The sequence below is a fragment of the Chanodichthys erythropterus genome, chromosome 7, assembly GCF_024489055.1.
Source record: "Chanodichthys erythropterus isolate Z2021 chromosome 7, ASM2448905v1, whole genome shotgun sequence".
Classification (NCBI taxonomy): domain Eukaryota; kingdom Metazoa; phylum Chordata; class Actinopteri; order Cypriniformes; family Xenocyprididae; genus Chanodichthys; species Chanodichthys erythropterus.
Genome location: NC_090227.1, coordinates 27,261,726 through 27,288,765, shown reverse-complemented (window position 1 = coordinate 27,288,765; position 27,040 = coordinate 27,261,726). Strand labels below are relative to the sequence as shown.

The following is a 27,040-nucleotide window of genomic DNA, read 5'->3' as shown; positions in this document are numbered from 1 at the left end:
ATGTGACAACAATGTAGCAGAGCCTACTACAGTAAGAAATTTTTTGTTGTACAATGCATATCTTTCACATATATAAACTGCAAAGTATGAAGTAATATGCTAGTAGTCAATTTCGAACATAGCCTCCATCTTTACAAAATCAAGTGTTTATAATGCCTGACATTCTGGTGCACAGATACTGCCCTCTGTTGGCCATGGAGATGTAATAACAAGAAGTTGTGACAGCTTTTGCCTTTGTCATATTTTTTAGTGCGCATCTTTGTGGTTGAAAGCAGGAGCTCAACACATGAAGAAAAAGACAGAGCAGCTTATATTCTCTAAGATCGTCTCACTGTTGGCTTTTTATTTTTGCAAATGTTTAAGATATGCTTGTTCTCTCTGCTTAGTAAATTGCCCAGTCGCTGCTTTTCCTAAATGACAATTAAGTTTTCTGAATTACATTTCTCATTATGCTAAAGGGGTATATAAACATATTTAAATATAAAAATGTTGCTAAACATTTAAAATATTTAAGCAAAGTATTATAAACAGAAACTGATACTAGGAACACAATAATAAACACAGTCTATAAAACTCATTCTTTATTCTTTAAAGTGTATTATATTCAGAATGACAACACAACAGTCAAACTACAAAATGGAGCCCAAAGTTGAAAGTGTCACTTTTACAGCAAATGTGTTTTTTTTTTTTTTTTTTAACTATCCTTTACTTCTGGCCTTGTAAAATCTCAATTGCTTACTTTTATATACTGTAAAATGTTCGATATATCTAAGTGATGCAAATGTGTGTAACTATGAAATAAACTAAAAAAAAAAAAAAGCATTTCTAATGTGTGCGTACATTATTGACTAGTGTAAGGCGAGTAACAGTACAGAATCCCTGATTTTAAGGCTTATACTGATAATCTGATCCATAGAATAACATAGTTCTAGTGCTATATGACTAACTGGATAGCCTGAAAAGCACTGTGACACAAGCAGCCTGCAAACTTGCTCTTCTGGGAAAAAAAAACAAACAAATGCATTTCTCAGATTACATTTAACTCTTAACACTCTAATGGCAATGTAATATGCACGTGATTTTCTCATATACCACGACAAGTATTATTGCTAATAAACCAACAGACAATTTTAATTAGAACATTTTGACAGTTTGACAAAACATACCATTTATACCACATATTGTATCATAAATGTTCATAGACACTCTCTCACACATATACACACACGTAGAATCCTCATATTTCAGATGGTGTAGTACATTCAAAGCATTTTGAAAATAATCTCTCTATTGCCAAGTCTAATTTCTTACAGGGAGAACTGAAAAAAAATAAAATAAAATAAATAAATAAATAAAGAGAATCAAAACAGTCCATAGTGCATTCAGTACTGTTGCTGGCTTTTATTACAATCAAACAGTTTTATTTATTTTAATGTTTATCCAGAGCCATTGGGAAAAAGTATAGGGCTGAGGATAACAAAAATCACATTTAGCTGCTGTGTTTGGTGACGGCGGGTGACGGGACATTGGGTCCTGCTCTCATGTGCCCCCTGCTGCCCGGCTCAATATAACCGCTTCTCATAACTGCCAGAAACAGAAAAGAAACAGCATTAATTAATGTTGTTATATTGTCCCAACATTCAAAGTGATCAGTCCAAATAAAGGGTTTTTACAAACATATTAGCACAGCCATTTAAAGGAAAAGTTCGCCCCAAAAAATGAAAATAAAAACACCAAGAAAGTATTATAAAAAGTTCCTTTGAGCAAGGAACAGACTAAAATTTTAATTGTATTTCAGCCTCAAAGATAATTGGTGCTTCCAAATATCAGTTATGATACACATGATAACCACTGGCCTCACAGACGTCAAATCTGGTGTTCATATTTGAATAACGACTTAAATTTTGGCCTGTTCTTCACACAAAGTTATCATAAGGTGCCATAAGTCAAATGGACCATTTATTTTTGATACACTACCAAATACACTATCAACATTTTGGGGTTAGTAAGATCAAGTGACAATAAAGACATTTATAAAGTTTCAAAAAAATCTATTTCACATAAATTTCTATTCATCAAAGAATCCTAAAAAAAAATGCATCAGTGGTTTCCACAACCCCAACTGTTTTCAGCACTGATAATAAGAAATGATACTTGAAAATGTTACAAGAAACCATTTATTTTAAACTGTAATACAGTTTATACTGGTCAGATAAATGCAGCTGTGGTGAGACTTCTTTCAAAACATTAAAGGTCCCGATCTTCGTGATCCCATGTTTCAAACTTTAGTTAGTGTGTAATGTTGTTGTTAGAGTATAAATAAAACCTGTAAAATTTTAAAGCTCAAAGTTCAATGCCAAGCGAGATATTTTATTTAACAGAAGTCACCTACATCGAACGGCCAGTTTGGACTACATCCCTCTACTTCCTTCTTTAATGACGTCACTAAAACAGTTTTTTGACTAACTTCCGCTCACAGGAATACACAAAAAAGGGGGCGTGGTCTTGTTGCGCTCCCACAGAGAAGAGCAAGAGTTGCGTTTTGGCCACAAGAGGGGACTATGTTTATGTATATGGCTGTTTTCCGTATGAGGTACTCTTCTGAGTGAGTGCTAACGTTGTACATTTTCTGTCGCTGCTTGTGGAGATTAAAGAGTTCAGTCTCTCGGGAATTATTGTCTTTTGTGTTCATTCGGCACAACACCACAATAATCCACATGTAAAACTATGTGCAGCACACGTTATGGTAAGAGGCGTGACCTTTCCGAGCAAGGAGCGCTAAGCTGCTGTCGAATCACAGCACAGGAACCGCTGGCACAATCAGAACTCGTTACGTATTTCTGAAGGAGGGACTTCATAGAACAAGGAAGTCATCAGCCCGTTTTTATGACAGTGGAAACAGGTATACAGATAAGTAAATTATGTGAAAAATACTGTGTTTTTTTACACGCGAAACATGAACACATGTTATATTGCACACTATAAACAATCAAAGCTTCAAAAAAACACGAAAAACAGGACCTTTAAAAAGGGGATTTTACTAACCCCAAACATTTGAACGGTAGTGTACTTTCCATGGCTCTTTTCTTTTCTTTTTCTTTTTTTTGAGCTTGCTCCTTGCTCACTCCTTGTCACCATATGCACCCGTAGTATGGAAAAGAAAAGCTCTGAAATTCTTGATATCTCATAAGGGGGGATAAGTGATGACAGAATTGTCATTTTGGGGTAAACTATCCCTTTAAAAGTAGGATCCCTTTAAAAGTATAACCTCCCTTTCAATGTCAAGTCTCAGAGAGTATTACAAATACACAACCACAGCAGGACACTGGGACAGTGGACACTAGGTTTATCTCTATGATACAACAGTAAGAGGAAACTAAAATGTCTCAATGCCCACTAAAGAGTCCAGACCTTTCCAGTGTTTACAACACAATCCCCTCCACCAGAACTCAATGTTATTATAAGAGACATGAGGGCTGAGTACTTACATGGCACAAAAGAATATCTATGATGACGGCATAAGAGAAAGGAAGAGAAGACATTTTCACATGTAAACTCTACTTTTCCATGACAACGTAAGAAGGGATGGACTGAGGGTCTCTGAGAGGAACTTTAAAAAAACAGAGAGGGAATTGCTAAACAGGTAGCACTTTATTTTACAGTCCTGTTCCGCATGTACATACTACGTACTTATAGCAATTACAATAACTAGGTACTAACCCTGAACCTAACCTTAACCCATATAGTTACCTTATATTACCAGTAGTTTCTTGGGTAAGTATACTGTACTGTAAAATAAAGTGTAACCGCTAAACTTTTAGTTTTATGTGAATGGTAAGAATTCTAACAACATGAAATGTGTTTACAACCATTCTTTTGAGGGCATGTGCTGTGAGGAAAAAGACACATGGGTGGGGCTAAGTGAGTGGGCGGAGACTTACGAATGCAGTCCATGAACTCCGCCCTCAACCTGAGCAGACATTGTCCTCTTCTCAAACTTCAGCTCTCCGGAGTACATCATCGATCTACATGTAACGCAGGTGAGACTTTAACAGATATACATAAAAACAGACTAAATTGTTCTTCGTTTTGTTTGTGGAATTTGGGGCGAGACATATTAAAGAGCTTGTCCTTTTTTATATAGCCAGTAAACTTTGGTTAACATTACAAGCCTGGCAAAATCAAATACCACGGATGAAAGCAATGAACACACTTTCAGAATGAAATGATGTTTGAGACAGAAAATGCTGTAGAAACACTGAAGACACCAAAGTGAAATGCACACAGTGAATCAGTTGCTACTACAGTAGCTACTACTAGTTGGATGTAGGTGATATTTATCATTTAAAAGAAGGGGATGTTCTCATTCCAGAGAAAATTACTGGACTTTTTTTTAGTGCAGAATGAGTATCAAGTTCTTTTTGTCCAGAAGAAAAAAAAAAACTATTAAATATGTACAGTATATATACTAAAAGTTTTGTCCATTTTGGTCTAGAAAAGAAAGGCTTTTGTATATGTATATCTGCTAAAAGTTAATTTAGTTTACTACCTGCTAGAGTATTCCTAAAAGTGACTAATATGCATATACTCACATATAGATGGCCTCAAAGCTAATAAACATGAATTAAAAGTAACAAAAGTCACTTTTGTCAAGCTCGTCAGATGTCTATAAGGCAAAGTGGCACTCTTACCGCAGAATGGACAGGCTCTTTGCACCGATATCCTGACAGCCGTGTTGAATTCCAGCGATGAGGTATGGAACAAACTTGTGTATTGAGCCTTTATCCTGAACTGAGCCAGAGACTCCCTGAGCTACCTTCACTTTATCACCTTCACTGGAAAACACATACACACACAACCCATTATATATTGCATACAATACAAAATTTTTTAACAATAACAGTTGATATGTATCTTACTGGGGTGTTTCTTCAACTACAGGCACTTTTGTTATTTTTACATGAAGGTCACATTAAAATAATGCTTTCATAATTTATTTGGACTTTTTACTATTTATGTATATATTTTGTTTCACCCTTGTTTCAGATCTAGACTGTAAAAATGTAAAATATGAATTGCTACTATAAACTACTATAAGACAGTCTAAACAAAAAATTAACTAATAATAAACCATTTCAATATTTATTGCATGAAAATCACGGCTGTATTTATTTTGGCATAATTTCCTCCATAAAAATTTTGCCACTAATAAAATCAGTGAAGAGAGATGAAATAAAGAAAATATAATTTATATTTATTTATCATTAAAACTATGAATTGTTACTATAAACTATGACAGTCTAAACAAAGATTTAAATAACCATAAACCATTTCAATATTTATTCATATAAAAAAGATTGTATCAATTATTTAAAAATCATGTACATCAGTTCATGTACATCAATTTCCAACATAAACGCTTTTCAAAAATGTGTGTATTTGGTTACCAAGGAGATAGCAGTGTCAATGAAAAGCATACTTGAGATGTAATATGATACATGTGATTTGGGAAGAAAATATTTTGTCAAATATTGCAGAAATGTAAACATTTTATTTAGTTGTTTTTATTTAGGATATATCTTAGCCAGACAAATGAGTTAAAGGGTCAGTTCACCCAAAAATGAAAATTCTGTCATTAATTACTCACCCTCATGCCGTTCAACACCCATAAGACCTTCATTAATCTTCGGAACACAAATTAAGATAATTTAGTTCAAATCCGATGGCTCTGTGAGGCCTTCATAGGGAGTAATGTCACTTCCTCTGTCAAGATCCATAAAGGTACTAAAAACACATCTAAATCAGTTCATGTGCGTACAGTCGTTTAATATTATTATTATAAAGCAACGAGAATATTTTTGGTGCGCCAAAAAAAACAAAATAACGACTTATTTAGCGATGGCCGATTTCAAAACACTGCTTCAGGAAGCATCGGAGCACAAATGAATCAGTGTATCGAATCTGCAGTTCGGAGCGCCAAAGTCATGGGATTCCAGCAGTTTGGCGGGTTTGAACCGCGATCCGATACACTGATTCATAACGCTTCGATGCTTCATGAAGCAGTGTTTTGAAATCGGTGATCACTAAATAATTCGGCGCACCAAAAATATTGTTGTCCGTTTATAATATTAATACTGAACAACTGTACTCACATTAACTTTGTTTTTAGTACCTTTATGGATCTTGAGAGAGGAAGTGACATTACTCCCTATGAAGGCCTCACCGAGCCATCGGATTTGAACTAAAATATCTTAATTTGTGTTCAGAAGAATAATGAAGGTCTTATGGGTGTGGAACGGCATGAGGGTGAGTAATAAATGACAGAATTTTCATTTTTGGTTGAACTAACCCTTTAAAAATGTAATTTCCATCACTCTCATATCCCACCAGAGGATGCTGTTAAACACAATACATCATTTGAGATGTGCTGGAAATGACACTGTGGTGAAAATGTTCATGACTTTCAGAAAAAATAATTAAATGTAAAAAAAAAAAATTCTGTGCACAGAGTAAAAATGTATAGTTTTCATAATTGAAGAAACACTTTATCTTTGTACATATGCAGTCGTCTGGAGTGTTTACCTGAAGTAACGTTTCTGACTGCTGTTGTTTTTCTCCATAGCGTCCAAAGAGCCCATACCACGGTACTTCTTCAGTCGTACACCATCTGAGAAAAAATACTCCCCGGGCGCTTCTGTGGTTGCTGCTAACAATGACCCCATCATCACTATAACAAAACAGGCAGAAGGGAAGGGCATGGTCACAGACATTGAAATGTAGGCAAACAAATCCCAGCCATTAATAACAATGATCATTCAGGCAAATCACTCAGAAAAACACACACCTGTGGATGCTCCCAGCGCCAGGGCTTTCACAACATGGCCAACCGTCTGAATGCCACCGTCTGCAATGACTGGAACCCCGAAACGCCGGGCGTACTCAGCCACCTTATACACAGACGTGCCCTGCGGTCTCCCACACGCCATCACTAATTATACACATATACATTGCTGAACAACTTCTCATTAATATCTCTTGTTCTTAAAGGGATAGTTCACCCCAAAATGAAAATTCTGTCATCATTTACTCACCCTCAAGTAGGTCTAAACCTGTATGAATTTCTTTGTTCTGCTAAACACAAAGGAAGATATTTGGAAGAATGCCAGAAACCAAACAGATCTCGCCCCCATCGAATACCATAGTATTTATTTTTGCTACTATGCTAGTAAATGGGAGGCGAGATCTGTTTGGTTACTGACATTCTTCCAAATATCTTTTTTTGTGTTCAGGTCTCATTCCTTGATGACAGAATTTTCACTTTATGGGTGAACTATCCCTTTAACAATAAAATGAATTAAAAAAATAAAATAGATGATAATTGCTATCCCAAAAATCCTAACCCTAAAATAATTTTAGACAAGAATAAAGGCATCATCTGTATGCCCACATATACACATTTGCATATAAATAAGGTAATTTTTATTCATTTTTTTCTAGCTTAAATTTAAAATAAAATAAAATAGATCACAACTATAATCCCAAAAATCCTAACTCTAAAATAAAACTTGACATTTTTACAGATGAATAAAGGCGCAATTTTTTCCAAGTATGTCCACATATACCAATTTGCATAGCTATATAAATTGGTAATGGTTATTAATTTTTCTTGTATAAAATAAAAATTTTAAAACAATCTTTTCCATTTTTCAAAGTGAATAAAGGCAAATTTTCTTTCATATTATGCTAACTTCTGGCACTTTCCACAGCAATTTTGTCATCCAAAGTCAGTAAGAAACGCACACACACCTTCCTGTGTGATGCAGATGGATCCACAGCCCATGCCCACTCGTAAAGCATCAACACCGGCATCTATAAGATTCTTTGCTTGAGCAGCAGTCACCACTGTAGACAAGAGAGAGAGAATAAAATGGCAAGAATATGCTATTACTTTATTTCAGTATAGGAAATTAAGTCCATGCACAATCTTCAAAATGTCTAATATCACTCTTTTCAAAGCTACCCTCAGTTTATACAGAAAACAAAGGACCACAATGTGCAAAAAAGCCTCACCGTTTCCTCCCACCACTTGTAGTTCTGGGTATTTCTGTTTGATGTAGTTGATCATACTGATCTGAAACACTGAGTTCCCCTGAGAAGAGTCCTGGGACAGAACAACAGAAAAAACATCATATAACATGAGGTCAAACAGTTTTGGGTGTCTCTCAATGAATAAACAGTTTGGTGAGTCCTATCCTTTGATCCTGAAGAATTCAGTTCCAACCCTGCCCTAATCCACCTGCTTATTAATTTCCTATTAAAGCCAAAGAAGTTGATTAACTGGTTCAGGTGTGTTTGATTGAAGAAGAAGCAAAAAAGGTGTGACAGTAGCTTTAGGCTACAGCTTTGCACATAAAATCCATAAGTCTGTCCTTTTGCTGTCTTTTGCAAGCAATGAAATCAGATCCTTTGTTCAGACAATGAGGTCAAAATTTGGCAAATACATCAGTAACACCTCTTACTGCGTATGAAGTCGGACCTGCAAATTCGTTTGAACAACACAAGGTCTAAGCATCATTAATTGACCCTTAAATCAATACAAATTATACAAACTTAAAGGTGCCATAGAACGTTCTTTCAAAAGATGTAATATAAGTCTAAGGTGTCCGCTGAATGTGTCTGTGAAGTTTCAGCTCAAAATACCCCATAGATTTTTGCTGCCTATTTTGGGGCATCATTAACAATGCACCGATTCAGCGTGCGGCCCCTTTAAATCCTCACGCCCCCCGCCCCCCCGAGCTCTCGACTATAATACAGTGCATAAACAAAGTTCACACAGCTAATATAACCCTCAAATGGATCTTTACAAAATGTTCGTCATGCATACTGCATGCATGCATCGGATCATGTGAGTATATTATTTATTTGGATATTTACATTTGATTCTGAATGAATTCTATGGTGCTCTGTGGCTAACGGCTAATGCTACACTGTTGGAGAGATTTATAAAGAATGAAGTTGTGTTTATGAATTATACAGACTGCAAGTGTTTACAAATGAAAATAGCGACGGCTCTTGTCTCCGTGAATACAGTAATAAACGATGGTAACTTTAACCACATTTAACAGTACATTAGCAACATGCTAATGAAACATTTAGAAAGACAATTTACAAATATCACTAAAAATATCATGATATCATGGATCATGTCAGTTATTATTGCTCCATCTGCCATTTTTCGCTGTTGTCCTTGCTTGCTTACCTAGTCTGATGATTCAGCTGTGCACAGATCCAGATGTTAATACTGGCTTGTCTAATGCCTTGAACATGAGCTGGCATATGCAAATATTTGGGGCGTACATATTAATGATCCCGACTGTTACGTAACAGTCGGTGTTATGTTGAGATTCGCCTGTTCTTTTTGTGAACATTTTTATTACATTTTTGTGTGTGTCCCTTTAAAAGCTGCTGCTCGCTGCTCACTTTCCAAAAGAGGGCGGAGCTTTAACAGCTCTCCCTTTGGTTGCTCAACAACAACAAAGCTGGAGAATCCCAATGTTAGCATGCTTTGCTCAAACTTTTACCATAGCCCTTAGAACTGGTACACCATTTTTGCTTGTGAAAACAAAATGATGGCGCCGTGGGTGGAAAAGTGCAGATTAATATTTTAATAAGATCCCCTTCCTACATTACAAGGGGAGCAAAATCTGAGCGGCTTGTTTTTTCACAGGCTTGCAGAGAAAGGCTTGCCAAAACTAAATGACTGGGTTTTATTTCACGTTTTCTGGGCTGGTAGATGCACCGGGGACCCGATTATAGCACTTAAACATGGAAAAAGTCAGATTTTCATGATATGTCCCCATTAAATATATATTTTGCAGGATTATTTTACATGCCAGCCTTAGAATTTACCTGCAACCCTTCCCACAAACACCCACCAGTATTTTCCAAATAAAACCAAACATCTTGATTAGCTTTAAGGGCATTCCACACTTGCTTCATTGGGCCTCCAAATCAGGCCTCTCTATAGCAAACTAAACTGTAAAAATATCAGAAAGTGGTCCGAGTATGGATCACTTATACATTGTGAACGCAAAGCACCCCAAGTTCACTTTAATTCAATTTAATTCTAATTCAAAATACTTTTGGCCCTACACATGCTAATGCTGTCTTCCCCTACCTGACACATGGAACAAAGAAACAAAAAAGCTATGCAGGTGTTTGACTGTAAACAAAGCCTCCACTGCATGTGTATGATTATAGACAGGGTCATTTACCATGTTTGACACATCTGTCGCTGAATAAGTTTGCTAAACAGGTTTTTTTGTCATGTAATGTTGGAAATTTGACTTGCTGATGAATTTTAATTGCTTAAAAGTGAATGTTTGTCATTACCTGTGTACATCTACTTGGGTGCCAAGTTTGTATATCGGCAGTACAGATTATGGATTTCTGCATTAGAAATTGTAATTCTGTTTTCAAGTTCTATTTAGAGTTCTGTTGCAACTGTCCAAATTTCAGGTTAAATGGAATGACGCATATGTGCTGCAGTAAGCTAGATCTCCAGAAATAGAGTACTGCTAAAGCTTAACATCACCCTATTCCCCTTTGGACTCACCAGAACTATCACGTCCACTCCAGCCTGCATGAGCAGGTCCAGCCGGTACTTGTCGTCCTCTCGGGTGCCGATGGCTGCGCCACACAGCAGCTGTTTGCGAGAGTCTTTGGAGGCTAGAGGATAGTCTCTGTTCTTCTTTAAATCAGTGCGAGCTATTATAGCTACTAGTTCATCGCTGTCATTCACTATAGGCAGTTTACCTGAGAAAGAAAAACAGAAATGTGATCAGCAAGCTTGTGCTAAACATCACAACATAAACAAGACTTAAAAGTTAACTCTCATACCTTTTTTACTGCGCTGTAAGATGTCATTTGCCTCTTTTAATGTTACACCTGCTGGAGCAACCACTAGATCTTCTCGTTTTGTCATTGCCTGTAGGATTGAAGATAAATAATTCAGAAACTATTGTAATTCAAGGATATTTGCAGCATTCAGGACTATTATGAGTGTTTAAAGACAACATGAACGCAAAACTGACCCTGCTTATTTTCTTAATAAATGTACCTGTTTTATTGTGAACGATTCAGCTGTCACCAGCTATTTTACATTCTAGAATATTAATAAATTATAATCTTTTATATACACTACCATTCAAATGCCTGGGGTCAAGATGTTTTTAAAAGAAGTCTTTTATGCTAACTGCAAACCAAAACAGTAAAAACAGTAATATTGTGAAGTGTTATTACAAAAAAAAAAAAAAAAAAATTTCTATTTAAATATATTTTAAAATGCAATTTATTCCTGTGATGGCAAAGCTGAATTTTAAGCATCATTACTCCAGTCTTCAGTGTCACATGATTCATCAGAAATCATTCTAATATGCTGATTTGCTGCTCAAGAAATATTTCCCATTTCATCAATGTTGTCAGATGTACTGCTTAATGTTTTTGTGCAAATCGTGATACTTTTTTTTTTGCAGGATTCTTTAAATAGAAAGTTCAAAAGAATGTAATTTATTTGAAATATAAATATTTGGTAATTTTTTACTGTCTTTACTGACACTTTTAAATAATTTAATGCATCCTTGCTGAATAAAATTTATTGTCCACAAACATCAATCAAATCTTGACTGATAAAATCAAGTTCTGCTCTACATTCAGTTTCATTCAAAAGTGCCAGTTAAATCAAATCTTACATTATGAAACATCACTTAAATTGGAATTCGAAATTAGAATTTAGACATTTTGAATCACAAACCTCCTCCAGCGGCCTATCGTAATCTTTCTCTGACAGGAAGTCGATGTCTCGTGATGTAACGATGCCCACTAGCTTGCTTCCCATCTTGCCGGTTTCGGTAACCGGGATGCCGGAGAAACCGTGCCGTACCTTTGCTTCAAACACATCACCGACAGTGTGCCTTGGACTCATCACTACAGGGTCCGTAATGAAGCCCTGCTCAAATTTCTGCCAGTAGGATAGATACAATACATATTAATTATTGCTATTTAAAAGTATATCTTGAACCTAAAAATCAAATGAAAATGTATAATCATAGTTATAGACTTTTACATCAACAATTGATCAGATTTACAAAATACAACTTTTACATTTGTATTTAAAGGTGCTAAAGAGGATGTTTTGTTTTATACATTTTTTGCAATATTACTTGAAACTGTCTTTACTAACTGATAAAAGACTATTTATTAGGTGCACCGAAAGGAATAATATTAATATACATCATCTGTGCACGAGGTAGGGCCTTAAAAACATCAGCCAATCGTTTACATGATCATCGCATAAACGATTGGCCCTCTGGGTTGTCAATCACTGCCGTGACGTTCCTTGTGAGAGACGAGCGCGGCTGCGCGCTCCAGTAACTTTCCACACTCCACAGGCGCCGCATGCAATGTTTTTGTCCGGAGACAGCAGTAACAACTGCAGATTATGAGTTACCTGCGGTGAGTCCGACATAATGAATCCACTAACACGACACAGAGAATGCCGGCGGTAAACACTCATGTTCCAATACTCGTGGCACAAGTTTTGGGAGGCGTTCCCTCGAAAGGAGGGGGGTTGTTCTTACGCATGCGCTCATTTCAAAAACTCAGTTGACTAAAAGATCCTCTTTATCACCTTTAATTCCTCCAAAAGTGCATCTCTCAACAATTGTGTGACTGACCTTGACCTTCCGGACCTCATTGGCCTGAAACTCAGGAGTGCAGTTGTGATGAATGATTCCAATTCCACCCATGAGCTACGAGACAAACCAGTGAACGAAATGAAAAAGCAATTGCAGTTTTGTTGGATTATATATATATATATATATATATATATATATATATATATATATATATATATATATATATATATACAGCTATGGAAAAAATTAAGAGACCACTTAACATTGATTTCTGAACTTGGAGTGGTCTCTTAATTTTTTCCATAGCTGTATATATATAGTTTCTGTGAGTGTTACTTACAGCCATAGCGATGGCCATGGAGGACTCTGTGACTGTGTCCATAGGAGAGGAAATGAGTGGCGTCTTCAGGGTTATCTTCCTGGTCAGGGCAGAGGTCAAATCCTGACATCATAACACATGACCGTTACGAAAAATCTAAGGGGGCAAAGTGTCTATGTAAACCGACGATGTTCAACTAAACAACTAATTTATGATACCTTTGGACCTTGATATAAGAACTGGACCCTCAATTATGCCTGGTTTTTCCCAGGGTTTCTGTCACAGACGGAGTTTGGGTTCCTCACTTGATATTCGGGAATGTAATTGACTTGACTGCACTGACACTATGAGAACTATGGATGAGAACTGAACTTAGTTTTCTCCAGAGCTGCTTTATAGATTAATTGAACTACTTCCATAATTGATGAACTTTATACAGTTAGTGAACTGGACTGAATCAACACTGAACTGATTTCAGCTGAATAATGACTGTTTACTGTTGTCTCTTTTTAGAGCTGCTTTACAGCAGAATTGAATTCTGTTAGCATGTAATCTTTATTTTCCTGTTTATCACTGTAAAGCTGCTTTGAAACTATCTGTATTGTATAAAGCTATATATTAATAAAGGAGACTTTCTGCTACTTTGTTTTATGTAAAAATGACCTTTTGTGTTTCATGAGAGAAATAAAATCATACAGGTTTGGACCAGCATGAGGGTGAGCAAATGAGAACAAAATGCCATTTTTGGTTGAACAATTTCTTTAAAGAAAACATTTACAGTACAGGAAAGTCAGAGAAGTGTTGTTATTGTTACAATATATATATTTAACTGAAATAAAATAAAATATACATATTATATGAAAAACTTGAGAGAAATGTCAGAAACCTTACAAAAACTAAAACTGAAATAAAAATAAAATAAAGCTAAAAAGAAATATAAAAAATTAATAAAAGTGCACACAACAAAATTTTTCAAACAAACTAAAATTAAATTTAAAAATAAAAGCTAATTCAAAATATTAATAAATACTATAATGATATATAAATAACACTAAAATAGCACTGACTCAGAGAGTCTCGCCAATTGATTTCATTGAATTGTAGACACTGCCATGTCTTATTTTTCTTCCTCTCTAACACCTGTGTCCCATCATTAGCCGTAGCTCAGCGTAATCTCAGAAGTGCTTAAAGAAATCACAAACAGTTTTGTGTATCTGCGTTTACATCAGCAGGAAGCCTACCCGGCCTACTGGGAAAAATCCAAAGACTTTAACTAGACTCCTAAATTCCCAATTACACAATCACAAAAATGTGAAATAACACCACACGCATGCCATAAACAAACACACAAATACGTAATAGTCCTGCAAATATCCCTAAAAAAACTAAAGTGATCTTACAAGAAATTAGCTTTTCAACAAACAAAAATAGTCCCTATTAAGTTTAAGTGATTCCCTGTTTAACTAAGTTATTATCTTATAATCTATCCCTGGAAAGTGAATTTGCTGCATCTTTAATTAAAAATGTGTTTAAAGTTGTGGTTCCAGGGGGATTGATTGATATTTGTTTCGTTCTGGTCTCTCTCTCTCTCACACACACGCACACACCTGAGCATCACTGCCTGTGACAACATGCCCAGCACACCAGGGACTATATGGATGCTAACAGAGCCATGTTAATACATACTGTCCTTTGCAGATCTTCCACCTCATTGATAGTTAAAGAGCTCTTTTTCCATCAACAAAGCATTGACTATGGTGATCAAAAATTATCCTTTGCACTAAAATGTCTACTAACAAAAGTGCAATTTGTCATTAATCTCTGCTAAACATTGGTACTCACCACTTCATCGGATGTGAAGTCAATAAAGCCAGGCAGTATCAGGAAATCACTGAATGAGGAAGGACAGATGGCAGAGTTAGGCAACAATGACCTTTAGATCAGCAATTTATGAATCAGAACATTATCAAAATTACAAAACGCTTATACAAACACTCAAATCTGTGTCAAAAACAAGAAGAACACTCTAAGGCCTGGTTTGACAGACAGGGCTTAGATTAAGCCAAGAGTAGGCCTTAGTTAAAGGTACAATATGTAACATTTTTGCAGTAAAATATCCAAAAACCACTAGGCTAGTGTTATATATTTTGTCCAGCTGATTACTAACAATATCTCTAATGTTTTCAACTACTTGTAAATCATGAGAAAATTCCCATTCTAAACAGTGACACGGGGCAGTGCAGTCGCCTGTCAATGACGTCAGTTACCCTTTGTTACTGCCTTTACTGACGTAGAAACCACATGACAACAGTGCCGTGGACAAATGCGGAAGTAGTGTCTAGCGTCCAGCAAACCACTAGCTTGCTTCAAGCAGTTCCTTATTTACTTCTTGCACGTTTATGGTGGATTGTGTTACTTATTTATGGAACATAATTACTGTTTACCATCTGCCGCTGGTTCTGTCGACAAGGACAGCTCCCGTAAACTCATGACCGGAAAAGCGGAAGCGGCGCCGGCGACTGTGTCATAATAAAAGTCCCGCTGCTCGTGAGGCATGTGTTGATCAATCGCTCCAGCTCATCGTTCAGCAACACTCGGTCCTGCTCTGCTTCATACTACAGTAACGTTAATAATCGCATCCATGAACATGAGTTCTTCCAGACTCCAATCCCTATTCTTTTGCACCGTCCGTTGAGGTGGAGACCACATGTCCCAAGTTTCCGCTCTAAAACTTGGCGTCATCAAACTACGCCTTTGTTTTGAATAGGCTTCTAGCGACCTCTAGCGGAAAAAATATCACAAATTGTACCTTTAAATTAGGAAATTTAAGTAGCTTTCCTAAAAGTGCTTTAAAAAAAACATTACTGGTGTGCATCTTGAAACAAAACAATGGCACTGAGATATTTTAAAGGCACAATATATAAATTGTCACTTATTTAAAACAAAGGCATAGCTTGATGATTGAGCACAGAATCATGGGAGATGTTGTCTTCACGACTCGGGCAGAAATCATGTTCATGGATGAGATTATTAACATTACTGTAGTATGAAGCAGAGCAGGGCCGAGTGCTGTGAGTGCAGAAACAAGGCAGCTGAAGTGATTGCTAAAGAGAAAGGAGCACGACACATTAGTGTGTTGAAAGTTTTTATAGTGTTACTCTGCATTTGCTCGGCAGCTACTATGAGACAATTGTTGCACACTAGCTAGATCGATATTAGGCGTGGTAAAAACATGGTACTTGCTGTAAATCAAGAAAATGAGATTTAAACAATAAGACTTACTGTTTTGAGCTATATAACATGATTAGTTTTCTGTTTATAAATGCATCCAAACAGTTGCTCACCTGTCTAATAAAACACATAATATATTAAAGCGTCTTTGGTGTTTCCATGGTTTCTACAAAATAAAACCGGAAACCAAGAGTAACTCGGGTATTATGTCATTGATAGGTGACGCATGGACACGGTTCGTGTCCTGGTTAAAAATTGCTTATTTTTCTGTATTTAAAAATTCTTGGAAACATTAGGGAAAATGTAAGTAGATAAGCCGACAAAATATGTAACATTGTTCTTGTGGTTTTTGGATATTTTAATCCAAAAATCTTACATATTGTGCCTTTAAAGGGTTAGTTCACCCAAAAACAAAAATAATTTAATTTATTACTCACTCTCAAGCCGCTCCTCACCCATAAGACCTTCATTAATCTTCAGAACACAAATTAAGATATTTTTGTTGAAATCCGATGGCTCAGTGAGGCCTCAATAGCCAGCAATGACATTTCCTCTCTCAAGATCCATAAAGGTACTAAAAACATATTTAAATTAGTTCATGTGAGTACAGTGGTTCAATATTAATATCATAAAGCGAAGAGAATATTTTTGGTGTGCCAAAAAAACAAAATAACAACTTATATAGTGATGACCGATTTCAAAACACTGCTTCATGAAGCTTCAGAGCATTATGATTCAGTGTGTCGAATCATGATTCGGATCACGTGTCAAACCGCCAAACTGCTGAAATCATGTGACTTTGGCGCTCTGAACTGATGATTCGACACAAAAGATTCATAATGCTCTGAAGCTTCCTGAAGCAGTGTTTTGAAATCAAAAATATTCTTGTCACTTTATAATATTAATATTGAACCACTGTACTCACATGAACTGATTTAAATGTGTTTTTAGTACATTAATGGATCTTGAGAGGTTCAGTGACATTGCTGGCTATGCAGGCCTCACTGAGCTGTTGGATTTCAACAAAAATATCTTAATTTGTGTTCCAAAGATTAACAAAGGTCTTAGGGGTGTGGAATGGCATGAGGGTGAGTAATAAATTACATTATTTTCATTTTTGGGTGAACTAACCCTTTAAGATATGTCAGTGTAAGTTGATTCAAACAGCTCAAACATGCATTTTATTCTGGGACTAGGCTTAAGCCTTAAGTCTGTGATACCAGTTATAAAACAAGCATAAAACAAACCAAGATTGATTCAGAATTATGGCTAGTTTATGCAAATAGCAATGTGTGTGACTGCTATACACAACCATTTGAAAGCATAGGGTGAGTAAGATTTTTTCTTTTTAAAGAAATTAATTTTTATTCACCAAGGATGCATTAAATTGATCAAAGATGACATTAAAGACATCCATAATGTCTTGTATAATAGATATCTATTTCAGCTTTTGAACTGTCTATTCATCAAAGAATCCTGAATAATTGTATCATGGTTTCCACAATAATATTAAGCAGCAAAACTGTTTAATCATTAATAAAAAGAAATGTTTCTTAAGCACCAAATGAGCATAACAGACTTTTTCAAAAACATTTAAAAAGCCAAAACTTTTGAATGATAGTGTAAGTCGACTGATTACTGATTTCAGTGCATGGATAAATGAATATTTGCATGTTTGCCTGTAGCATGAATACTCTGAGTAGCCAGAAAGGATGCACTTGCACGCGTACGTCTCTGATCTTGTCAAGAGGAGTTATATAATCTACTTAAGGTGTAGCGCACAGAGACGTCCTGTTAATGTTCTTAACCGTGTCACCAATGTCACACGTAGCCTCTTTCTAAAGCAGAAGTAGTATACTGAAAAAGTGTCTGCAAACTAAAAAGATAAGAAATTTGAGTTATTTTACACACTACCATTCAAAAGTTTGGGGATGGTAATATTTTTTAATGTTTTTGAAATTCTCTTTTTTATTTGATTGCAGCAAAAACAGCAATATTTTGAATTATTATTACTTTACAGTCACTTTAGACAATTGAATGCATTATTGCTAAATAAAAGTATTAATTCCCTTTAATAACATTACTGATCCCAAAACTGAAGTGGTACCCAGTGGTACTTGATGTTATTAGTGTTCTTAGAAAAGCACTGTGTATCATGGCCACTATTAGAAAGTGTTAAAACAATATCCCTCACTTTAAAGCACGATAATGTTTTGATATGGACTGGATTTATCCATCTCAGGAGGATGTGTAAGAAGGCACAGTTCAGTGTCCCGCCCCATGTGGCCTAACGCTCATAAAACCTCCATTAGACCAGATTAAACACTCCAGCCAGCATGATAAAAATAGACACGGAGACCACTGCTCTGCTAACAAGACTTTTTAGAAGGCTGGGAAAGCACATGCTCATATTCACACACAAACAAGCTCATTTAATGCAGTTGCGTACAGCATATAAAAAGGACTAATGTTCATAAAATCCCATGCTGCTTTTCTAATTATAATAATTGCATTGTCCCATAAACATGGGCTGCATGTGCTGGGACTGAGCACTTGAGCTCCCCGTTGCTATGGAGATGCAGGAGGGTTGCCATGGAGCTGAGAGCGATCTCACTGACAGATGTCCAGAGAGATGCCTACCTAGAGTGCATGTGTGTGTGCCAGGGTGAAACTAAACATGATCGGACCTGCTTTGACATTACGCTGTTTGTCTATCTGACTTATGACAGTAGGTGTATGTGTCTGAATACAAGGCAGGGAATCTAAAGGGGTTTTGTGCACATGATCCTCTTCTTACTTGTATGTGAGACCATCACCGATGGCAAAGAGCTGCTGGGCAGTGAGTCCATCCTCTGGAACGTACCCAGTTCCCCCACTGATAAGGTAATCAGCCATGCTACAGTCATGCACACACAAAAAGAGGGGTTGTAACACATGCAAATAAAATTTGGCTTCAACTTTGCACTGCCAACCATTCACTGACAAGAAAAATGTCATACAGTACATACAAACCAGGACATGTCAAGCAGAAATAACAGTGTCCTGCAGTGTAACATGCAATAATACAACACACACACACACATCACAATCATTTTTTTAACATGTGACGCAAATAAAACACAATAGAGGAACAATGCCTGACTGATAGTTAAGCGAGATAATGTCAAAAATGTGTTCCAGAATGGAAATGTATTCAAAATAAGAGGCAAGAATGCAAAATGACTAACTTGCAACTAACTTCCCGTTCATTCTCATCAATGCAGAAACATTCGGTTTATAAACGCGTTAGATAGAAAAACAAATATGAATCCACTTACAGGTTTGAGTTACTTTCTCTTTCGGAACACTGAACAGTGAAAACACTTCCTTCTGCTGAATATTCACCCTCGTGTACAGTATCTCACATGATGACGGTTATAGCTATTAAAGTGCATATCAATGCGGGGAACAGCAGTCTCTCATCCCGTACAGCAGCGCTCTGAGGAGTGTGAAGCAGCTCTGGATGGAGCAGGGTCTCACGGTGAGACGCCCAGCCGTGTGTCCACAGACTGTCAGCCGTGTGTGAACTGAGGTCACATGTTAAACACGCTCAGTTTAAGGAGTGGAAAAGGAAGAGGAAAGGTTGTGTTGTTGAATAGTACTACCCAAACCTGTTTTTGCACGTTTTCTTTGGAGTCAGCTAGTAAATTTTTTTTTTTTTTTTTTTTTTTTTTTTAATATCTCCGAATTTACATACGCCACTCTTTGGTGTAGGCTATCTTAAGCGATTTTGAAGTCTAACGCATAACATTTTCATATAGTACAGACATCAGGTGTCTTTGAATCTGACAACTAAGAATACCAATTTGTAAACTAATTGTTATTTTGGGTTGAATCTTTTTAAAGACTCGATTAAACCGAGACCGAGCAAAGACTTATTTGCTATGCTCTAAAAGAAGGTTTGTATTCTTTTTGTGAAGAAAAAGTACATACTTTCGAGTGTGAAGCAGAAGAGCCTTGGGGCATATATTCACGTCATAAAATTTTGTCTTTATTTTTGCATAATAATGCATTTAAAAGTTAATGGCCAAACAGATCTTTATAAAACTTCACATTGTTGTTGCTGATGAAATATAACATAACATATCTATATATATCTATCTATATATATATATATATATATATATATATATATATATATATATATATATATATATATATATATATATATATATATATATCAGGGGCGTTTCCTCCGAGTAGGCAAGGGAGGCAGTGCCTCCTCAAAAAAAATAGGATGAGAAAATAATCCATATTACATATAAAACAACACAAATATTACAAATTATGACATTAAAAAGAGCGCAACGCGTATTTCTTAAGGAATACTGCCCAACAGCGACACCCGCAGGTAAAGTTACACAGAGGAGTCATGCTTTACAGTCTATGGAGTCATGCCTCCCTTTCCTCTCATAGAAAATCATCAGACCCCCGGCGTGCGGTTTTGTGGGGGGTAATTGAGAATGAATGGGGGAAAGTCACGTGAGAGGAGGCAATGTCTCCATCGCGCTATGATTGGATGTAATTGGTTATGATTGGATATGAATGGTTTGTGCGATAAATCCCGCCTCTCGTTGACGTGCGCGTTCCGCACGTAGGTTTGACTGAACAAATGATGGAGTCAATCGGAAGACTAACTGAAAAGTAAGTAAACAGATCACCCAGTTAGATATATCACTACTTTATGTTACGTCAAAATCAAACTTGAAATGGACTGAAAGCATGATTACTGCGGGGTTTTTTAGTGCAATCAGCTTGGTGAAATTAAAAATGCAATTCGTGTCTGTGACAGACGGTGTTAATGGAGCATGATTGATGATCCAAAATATTCTAGGTTGACAATTAAAAAGAAAAACCGCAATAAACAAATAAAATATATTGTTTAAATTATTATTGCCTTTAGTTATTATTTTGGAATGAATGTAGAAATGCTTAAAACACTTGATGCTTGATGAGATTGACTTGGTTTTGATAAATAGAACATTACATTGTTAATGTAAAATTACAAAATAGAGTTGTATTTTGTTTCTTTCTTTTTTTTTTGATGTACTGTAAAGTAATGTTCATTTAACAAGGAAGATTTGTCAACTTTAAGAGTAATGCACATTAATTTACAATGATTCATAAAAAAAAATGTGCCTCCTCATTTCAGAGCACCACTGCACGCCACTGATAAAAAAAAAAAAAAAAAAAAAAAAATATATATATATATATATATATATATATATATATAATATTTTTTTTTTTTTATCAGGTTAAATGCTAATTATTAGTCAATCAAACCCCTTTATCTAAACCTCTCTACTTAACCATTGGTCGCCCTCACTCACCATGTTTGTAGTTTAACACTTTTTATTTGTGTTTGTAGTTCTGAACCAAATCCTCCTCCAAAGCGCAATGGGTTGTGGGCAATATTAGCAGTTAGACTGTGCAGGGATCCACACTTTGAAAATAGTACTGGTGTAGTGACAAATTGGGTCTCCATTAGGACCCCACACCATCCCATTGGCTGCATCCGAAAACCTAGGCAGCTGACTTGTTGCCTCGCTGTCTTATTAGGTAATGACTTGTAAGGCAGCGTTTGTTCATAAAAACACCTTATTTCGGACAGACTTCTGAGGCACTGTAACAGTTTAATGGTCTACAGAAAAATAGCGCAAGCTTTGGTGAGAACTAAACAAATTTTTTATTTCTACAGTAGTAATTTCTCACTAGAAATGACATAAAAAGTGGAAAATGTTGGTCAAAAACGTACATTTACACACAAACTGATCAGCAAACGCAACTTTGGGACGCCATCTTTATTTTTCTGAATGGAAAGCACAGGATTGTGGGATATCAAAGGCAGCGAAGGATACATCTATGCTGCCTTCAAAAATCGGTCAGAAGAAAGGTATCTCATGAGACAGGAAGCGAAGCTAACATTGGTTTCGGATGTGCCTTGATGCCTTCCTACCTTGAAATGTGTCCTCTGAAGGCAGCATTTTCCAGTTTTTGGACACAGCCATTGATTCAAATGACTTTTAATAGGTAATTTCTTTAGTTCCTGTTTACAATTCCTACAAAATCATGTTATGTTAAATGCTGTTTCAACTATGTTATAATGACCATTTATGTCTGTATTAGTTAGCTTATGTACTAGCATAGCATAAAGACACCCGATTAGCCTGATAGCTGTTTACACGCATTTGCACTTACCCTACATGTGTGTATTCACAATCATCTTTAATGTAATTGTGTTGAATTAAGTGTTAAATGTCCAAATATTTCAATTATAAATAAATCAAATTAATGATGTTCAATTATTCACTTAATAGACTATTATAATTATATTAATTGACAGTTCATCAAGTGTAAGAAATGATGTTTAATTGGCGTAATTATGCACTAATTAGTTTTTTTATGCATTATATAGTAAGCTATATGGATTTTTAAAATTATTATAGTTTGTACATATAGGATAATCATTAACTGACAGTTTGGGGAGACCCGATTTCGAGGGAGGACCCGATTTGTCATGACATCGACCAGGGTTTCTTAAAGGGTTAGTTCACCCAAAAATGAAAATTCTGTCATTTATTACTTCACATACCCTCATGCTGTTCCACACCCGTAAGTCCTTCTTTAATCTTCAGAACATATTATAAAGCGACGAGAATATTTTTGGTGCGGCAAAAAAAAAAAAAACAATAATAACAAAATAACGACTTATTTAGTGATGACCAATTTCAAAACACTGCTTCAGGAAGCATCGGATCATAAATGAATCAGTGTATCAGATCTGCTGTCCGGAGCACCAAAGTCATGTGATTTCAGCCGTTGGCAGTTTGACACGCTATCCGAATAATGATTCGATACACTGATTCATTTTTTGCTCCGATGCTTCCTGAAGCAGTGTTTTGAAATTGAACATCACTAAATAAGTCGTTTTTTTTTTTTTTTGGCGCACCAAACATATTCTCGTCGCTTTATAATATTAATATTGAACCATTGTACTCACATGAACTGATTTTAATATGTTTTTAGTACCTTTATGGATCTTGAGAGAGGAAGTGTCATTGCTCCCTATGGAGGCCTCATAGAGCTATCGGATTTCAACTAAACGAAAGGGCTTACAGGTGTGGAACGGCATGAGGGTGAGTAATAAATGACAGAATTTTCATTTTTGGGTGAACCAAAATCCGGTCCTAGAGGGCCACTGCCCCTAATCAAACACACCTGAACAAGTTAATCAAGGTCTTCAGAGTTACTAGAAAATTGCAGATAGGTGAGTTTGATCAGGGTCTGAACTAAACTCTGCAGGACAGTGGCCCTCCAGGGCCGGATATGAGGAACCCTGTAGTAGACCACCCGGGACTTTTTGCGAACTACTGTATATTCAACAAACTAAGCTTTGTTGAAAATATTCTAATCTCACATTAGGATGGATAGTATGCACATGGGGATGCAGGGATTGAACTGAGAATGTCTGAACATGTCCGATTTGTAGATTAATAAAGCTATATGTGGATTATAATTATATAACTAAATGACTTTTTTAGTCATGCCTGCAAAAACTGAACTGGGGCACATGCAATGATCATATTTATGAATGAACGTTCAAAGAAGTCCAAAGCTTTTAAAAAGGGATAGTTCACCCAAAAATGAAAATTCATTTATTCACCCCCAAGTTGTTCCAAATCTGTATAAATTTCTTTGTTCTGCTGAACACATAGGAAGATTATTTTGAAGAAAGTTTGTAATCAGGCTGCTTTGGTGCACCATTGACTTAAATAGTAGGAAAAAAAATACTATGGAAGTCAATAGTGCCCCAGAACATTCTTCAAAATATCTTCCTTTTTGTTCAACAGAACAAAAGAACAGGTTTGGAACAACTTGCGGGTGAGTAAATGATGACATAATTTTCAGTTTTGGATTAACTATCACTTGAAGATGGTAAACTTGTGCACTGCCTTTTAATTTAATTAGTTGAAGGATGCAATATATTTTGTTGGGATGTAATGTTTTACTTTATTAATATTTTATTGATCTTTTTTATATTCTAATTTTCAATCCTAATTGTACTATAACAAGTCTGTATATTTGCATTTGTTTTTTCATTCATGTATTTTTTTGTGATACCTTGGCAATTAAAAAAAAATCTTTGAAGCGAACTGATATATAAGCAAATATTAGGGTAAAATAAGATTTTATCTAAATGGCATAACCTTGGGGTATTTGGCATTTTATTCCATGAGAGTGTTGCATTTTTTTGTATTTAACATCTCAGTGGACTTTAGTGATTGGTATTATTCATTGCAAATTAGGCTTTAATGATAAATTAAGTCTTGATTATAACACAGGGTTTGTAATACATTTTGCACTAGAGTTGCACTGCATTTAACTGTACATATAGAGCCTTTGGACCACTAAAAAAACCATTAAAGCCTCTTTGAACATAAAGGCAGCGTCTAACACCCAAATGACTCTAAGTGGTTATGCCGACAGTTGAATCTCTCCCTGATGGACATTTAATCTTGCCCTCTCAACATACACAGACATGCTGTTCTTTCCTTGCAGGATTTATACTGTAAACTGCAGATTAGACCTAAAGAGTGCTCTATCAGTGTAATCCTTCGTTAAAGTTCTCATCTCATCTGTTGAGAGACCACTCTAATGGGAAAGAGAAAAGATGTGGTGGAAAAATGACACGTTTCACATCTGAGCTTCATGACACAGATAGTAGAGAATATTTCAGATGATGCACAACATAGAAGATGTGAAAGGTGCTTTGAAGAGCTTATACAGAAATACTGTCGATTGTTAGGTCCTGTCTTACATTCTAAGATAAAGCTAAAGATCTGCAGTTCTGAGGCAGATAAATACTAAACATCTGAGGACAGAGGTGTCAACCGCAGAGGTGACTATGAGAGTGGGGGAGACATTTGCTTGACCCTCAGAGAAGCATCTGTGTCACAGGTGTCAGTGTCAAAGCTGGGATGAAGTAACAAGCTGTGATGCCAGATCCTGCTGAAAGCTCATGGGGTTTTTGAAAAGGAGTCAAAACAACATCACACACTGTTGCTGCGGACATTCCCAATATTATTTTGAAATTGTGGGACCAAAAAGTACAGTATATCGAACTTAAAAATGTACAAATGTCACTATATTAGGTAACAAAATATCAATCCAGTGGCATTGATTTTAAAGAAAGATGCACAAACACACTTTTGATAAGATTCAAATTCTAAAACAATAAATATACTGTAAAAACAGTGAGGTGGACTGCCGCCTAACTGTCAGTAATGTTATGCAGAGAAAAACACTTGACCATAACTAACATCAGTCAGCTAATTAATTATGAGTTGATTCATTTAATATTGGTACATTTTTGTCAGTTATTTTGCAACGACATTCATACATGTGCAGCTTATAGTAATACACACTACGATAACCATAAACCATGATTCGATAAAATGCTAATTTGTTCACTAATATATCATTATATTGATTTATTTTGTATTTACAGGTGATCTATAATAAATGACTGTCTTCATTTGTTTTGACTGTACAAAATAAAGGTCAAAACAGAGCCACCCCCTCCTCTTTCTTCTCTCCCACTCATTCACAGCTGTTATTTTTCTATTATTCCATCTACATTTTTAACGCAACACAAGTTTAAAATACAAATAAATGATTCACACACATACACAAAAGGGGAACGAATCCAACATGAGTTATTCCTAAAACAATATTAATTATTAATAGGTCAAAATACATAATTAATCATCATTTAATAATCATCACTGACTGAAATAAATAAATACATACTTCCTAGGCTACATGTGTTTAGGCATAGACATATTGTATATTTGTGTTTATATGTCCATCCTTATTGAATTTGATCAAAAATAATCTACAATAATGTATTAAAATAGTTGAGCCAGAATTTTGAGGAAACCAAGACCTTCTCATTCATTCATTCATTCATTCATAGACCTGCACTATGTTCTCACCTCTCTGGTTCATACCCTGCCTGTATCCGGGTGGCACTGTAGCGCTGGGCAGCCGTCTCATGCCCATGCCCATGCCCATGCAGTGTATTATGGGTAAACGGGCCATGAAAGTGGTGATCCGAGTCCCGTAACGACAACCGTGGCCTGGCCGGCTCCATGTCCCCCACGATACGCCGGTAGTCAATCTGGTAGCTGTCCCTGTCCCCATCCGCATAGCGGTCATACCCATGCCCGTCCATATCAGCGAAATCCAGCTGGTCGTCCTCCACTGTGGCTCTGTTTGAGCCCGACCGACCCTTCCAAAACAAAAAAAAAACTGATTTTTGTTTCTCTCCCCTCAACTGAGACCACCTCTCAGTCTCTGCTCTTTGCTCATTCACCAGGTTGTGATTTGGATTCAAACTTTTCCACAAAGTTTAAAAGAATACAAAAATCAAACAAAAACAATAACAGAGCTGGATATGGGTGTCCTCAGTTAGATTTGTATCCAATTTGCATAAGCTATTAGCATCTTCCAAACCACAGGCCGAAGTGCTGCGAGAGCAAAGTAGTTTATCTGCAGCAATTCAAATAAAGTTGGGCAGATTCTGATCAGCAGCTGACAATCCCAAAATGAAAATGTCCAGGATGAGATGAGACTGGCAGACTTCCCAAAAAGTTCTGGTGGGATGTGTTTTTTGTAGTCCCGATAATCAACCTGCAAGAAAAACCAGATCACGGAACCTCAGACAGGACCAAACAGTAGTTAACCGGATGGCAGA

At 36.2% G+C, this 27,040-nt stretch overlaps 1 protein-coding gene across 6 annotated transcripts; it reads right to left on the bottom strand.

The window, feature by feature from the left end:
* Positions 1-586: 586 nt before the first annotated feature.
* impdh1a (IMP (inosine 5'-monophosphate) dehydrogenase 1a) lies at positions 587-27,040 on the bottom strand. 6 transcript variants are annotated; one of them, XM_067390013.1, is made up of 16 exons: positions 19,563-19,861; positions 19,043-19,141; positions 14,857-14,905; positions 13,036-13,137; positions 12,735-12,809; positions 11,813-12,019; positions 10,900-10,987; positions 10,616-10,815; positions 8,071-8,161; positions 7,807-7,902; positions 6,845-6,988; positions 6,583-6,727; positions 4,692-4,835; positions 3,942-4,025; positions 3,489-3,610; positions 588-1,584 (listed from the first exon to the last, which is right to left on the bottom strand). In XM_067390013.1, the coding sequence occupies exons 2-16, from the start codon at positions 19,138-19,140 to the stop codon at positions 1,490-1,492; spliced, it is 1,740 nt and encodes a 579-aa protein (XP_067246114.1). In that variant the 5' UTR covers position 19,141; positions 19,563-19,861; the 3' UTR covers positions 588-1,489. The 6 variants fall into 6 exon arrangements, with proteins under 6 accessions (XP_067246120.1, XP_067246114.1, XP_067246116.1 ...); XM_067390014.1 differs by having other exon boundaries at positions 589-1,584; positions 3,489-3,505; positions 19,563-19,860; XM_067390015.1 differs by lacking the exon at positions 3,489-3,610 and having other exon boundaries at positions 19,563-19,858.

What these genes read in the sequence shown, in the direction of transcription:
- impdh1a (XM_067390013.1), bottom strand. Translation starts at nt 19,140, where the DNA reads ATGGCTGATTACCTTATCAGTGGGGGAACTGGGTACGTTCCAGAGGAT. An exon ending in CTTACAGCGCAGTAAAAAAG is followed by an intron (nt 10,816 to 10,899) that starts GTATGAGAGTTA and finishes TTTCTTTCTCAG; the next exon opens with GTAAACTGCCTATAGTGAAT. An exon ending in ACAAGTGGTGGGAGGAAACG is followed by an intron (nt 7,903 to 8,070) that starts GTGAGGCTTTTT and finishes TCTTGTCTACAG; the next exon opens with TGGTGACTGCTGCTCAAGCA.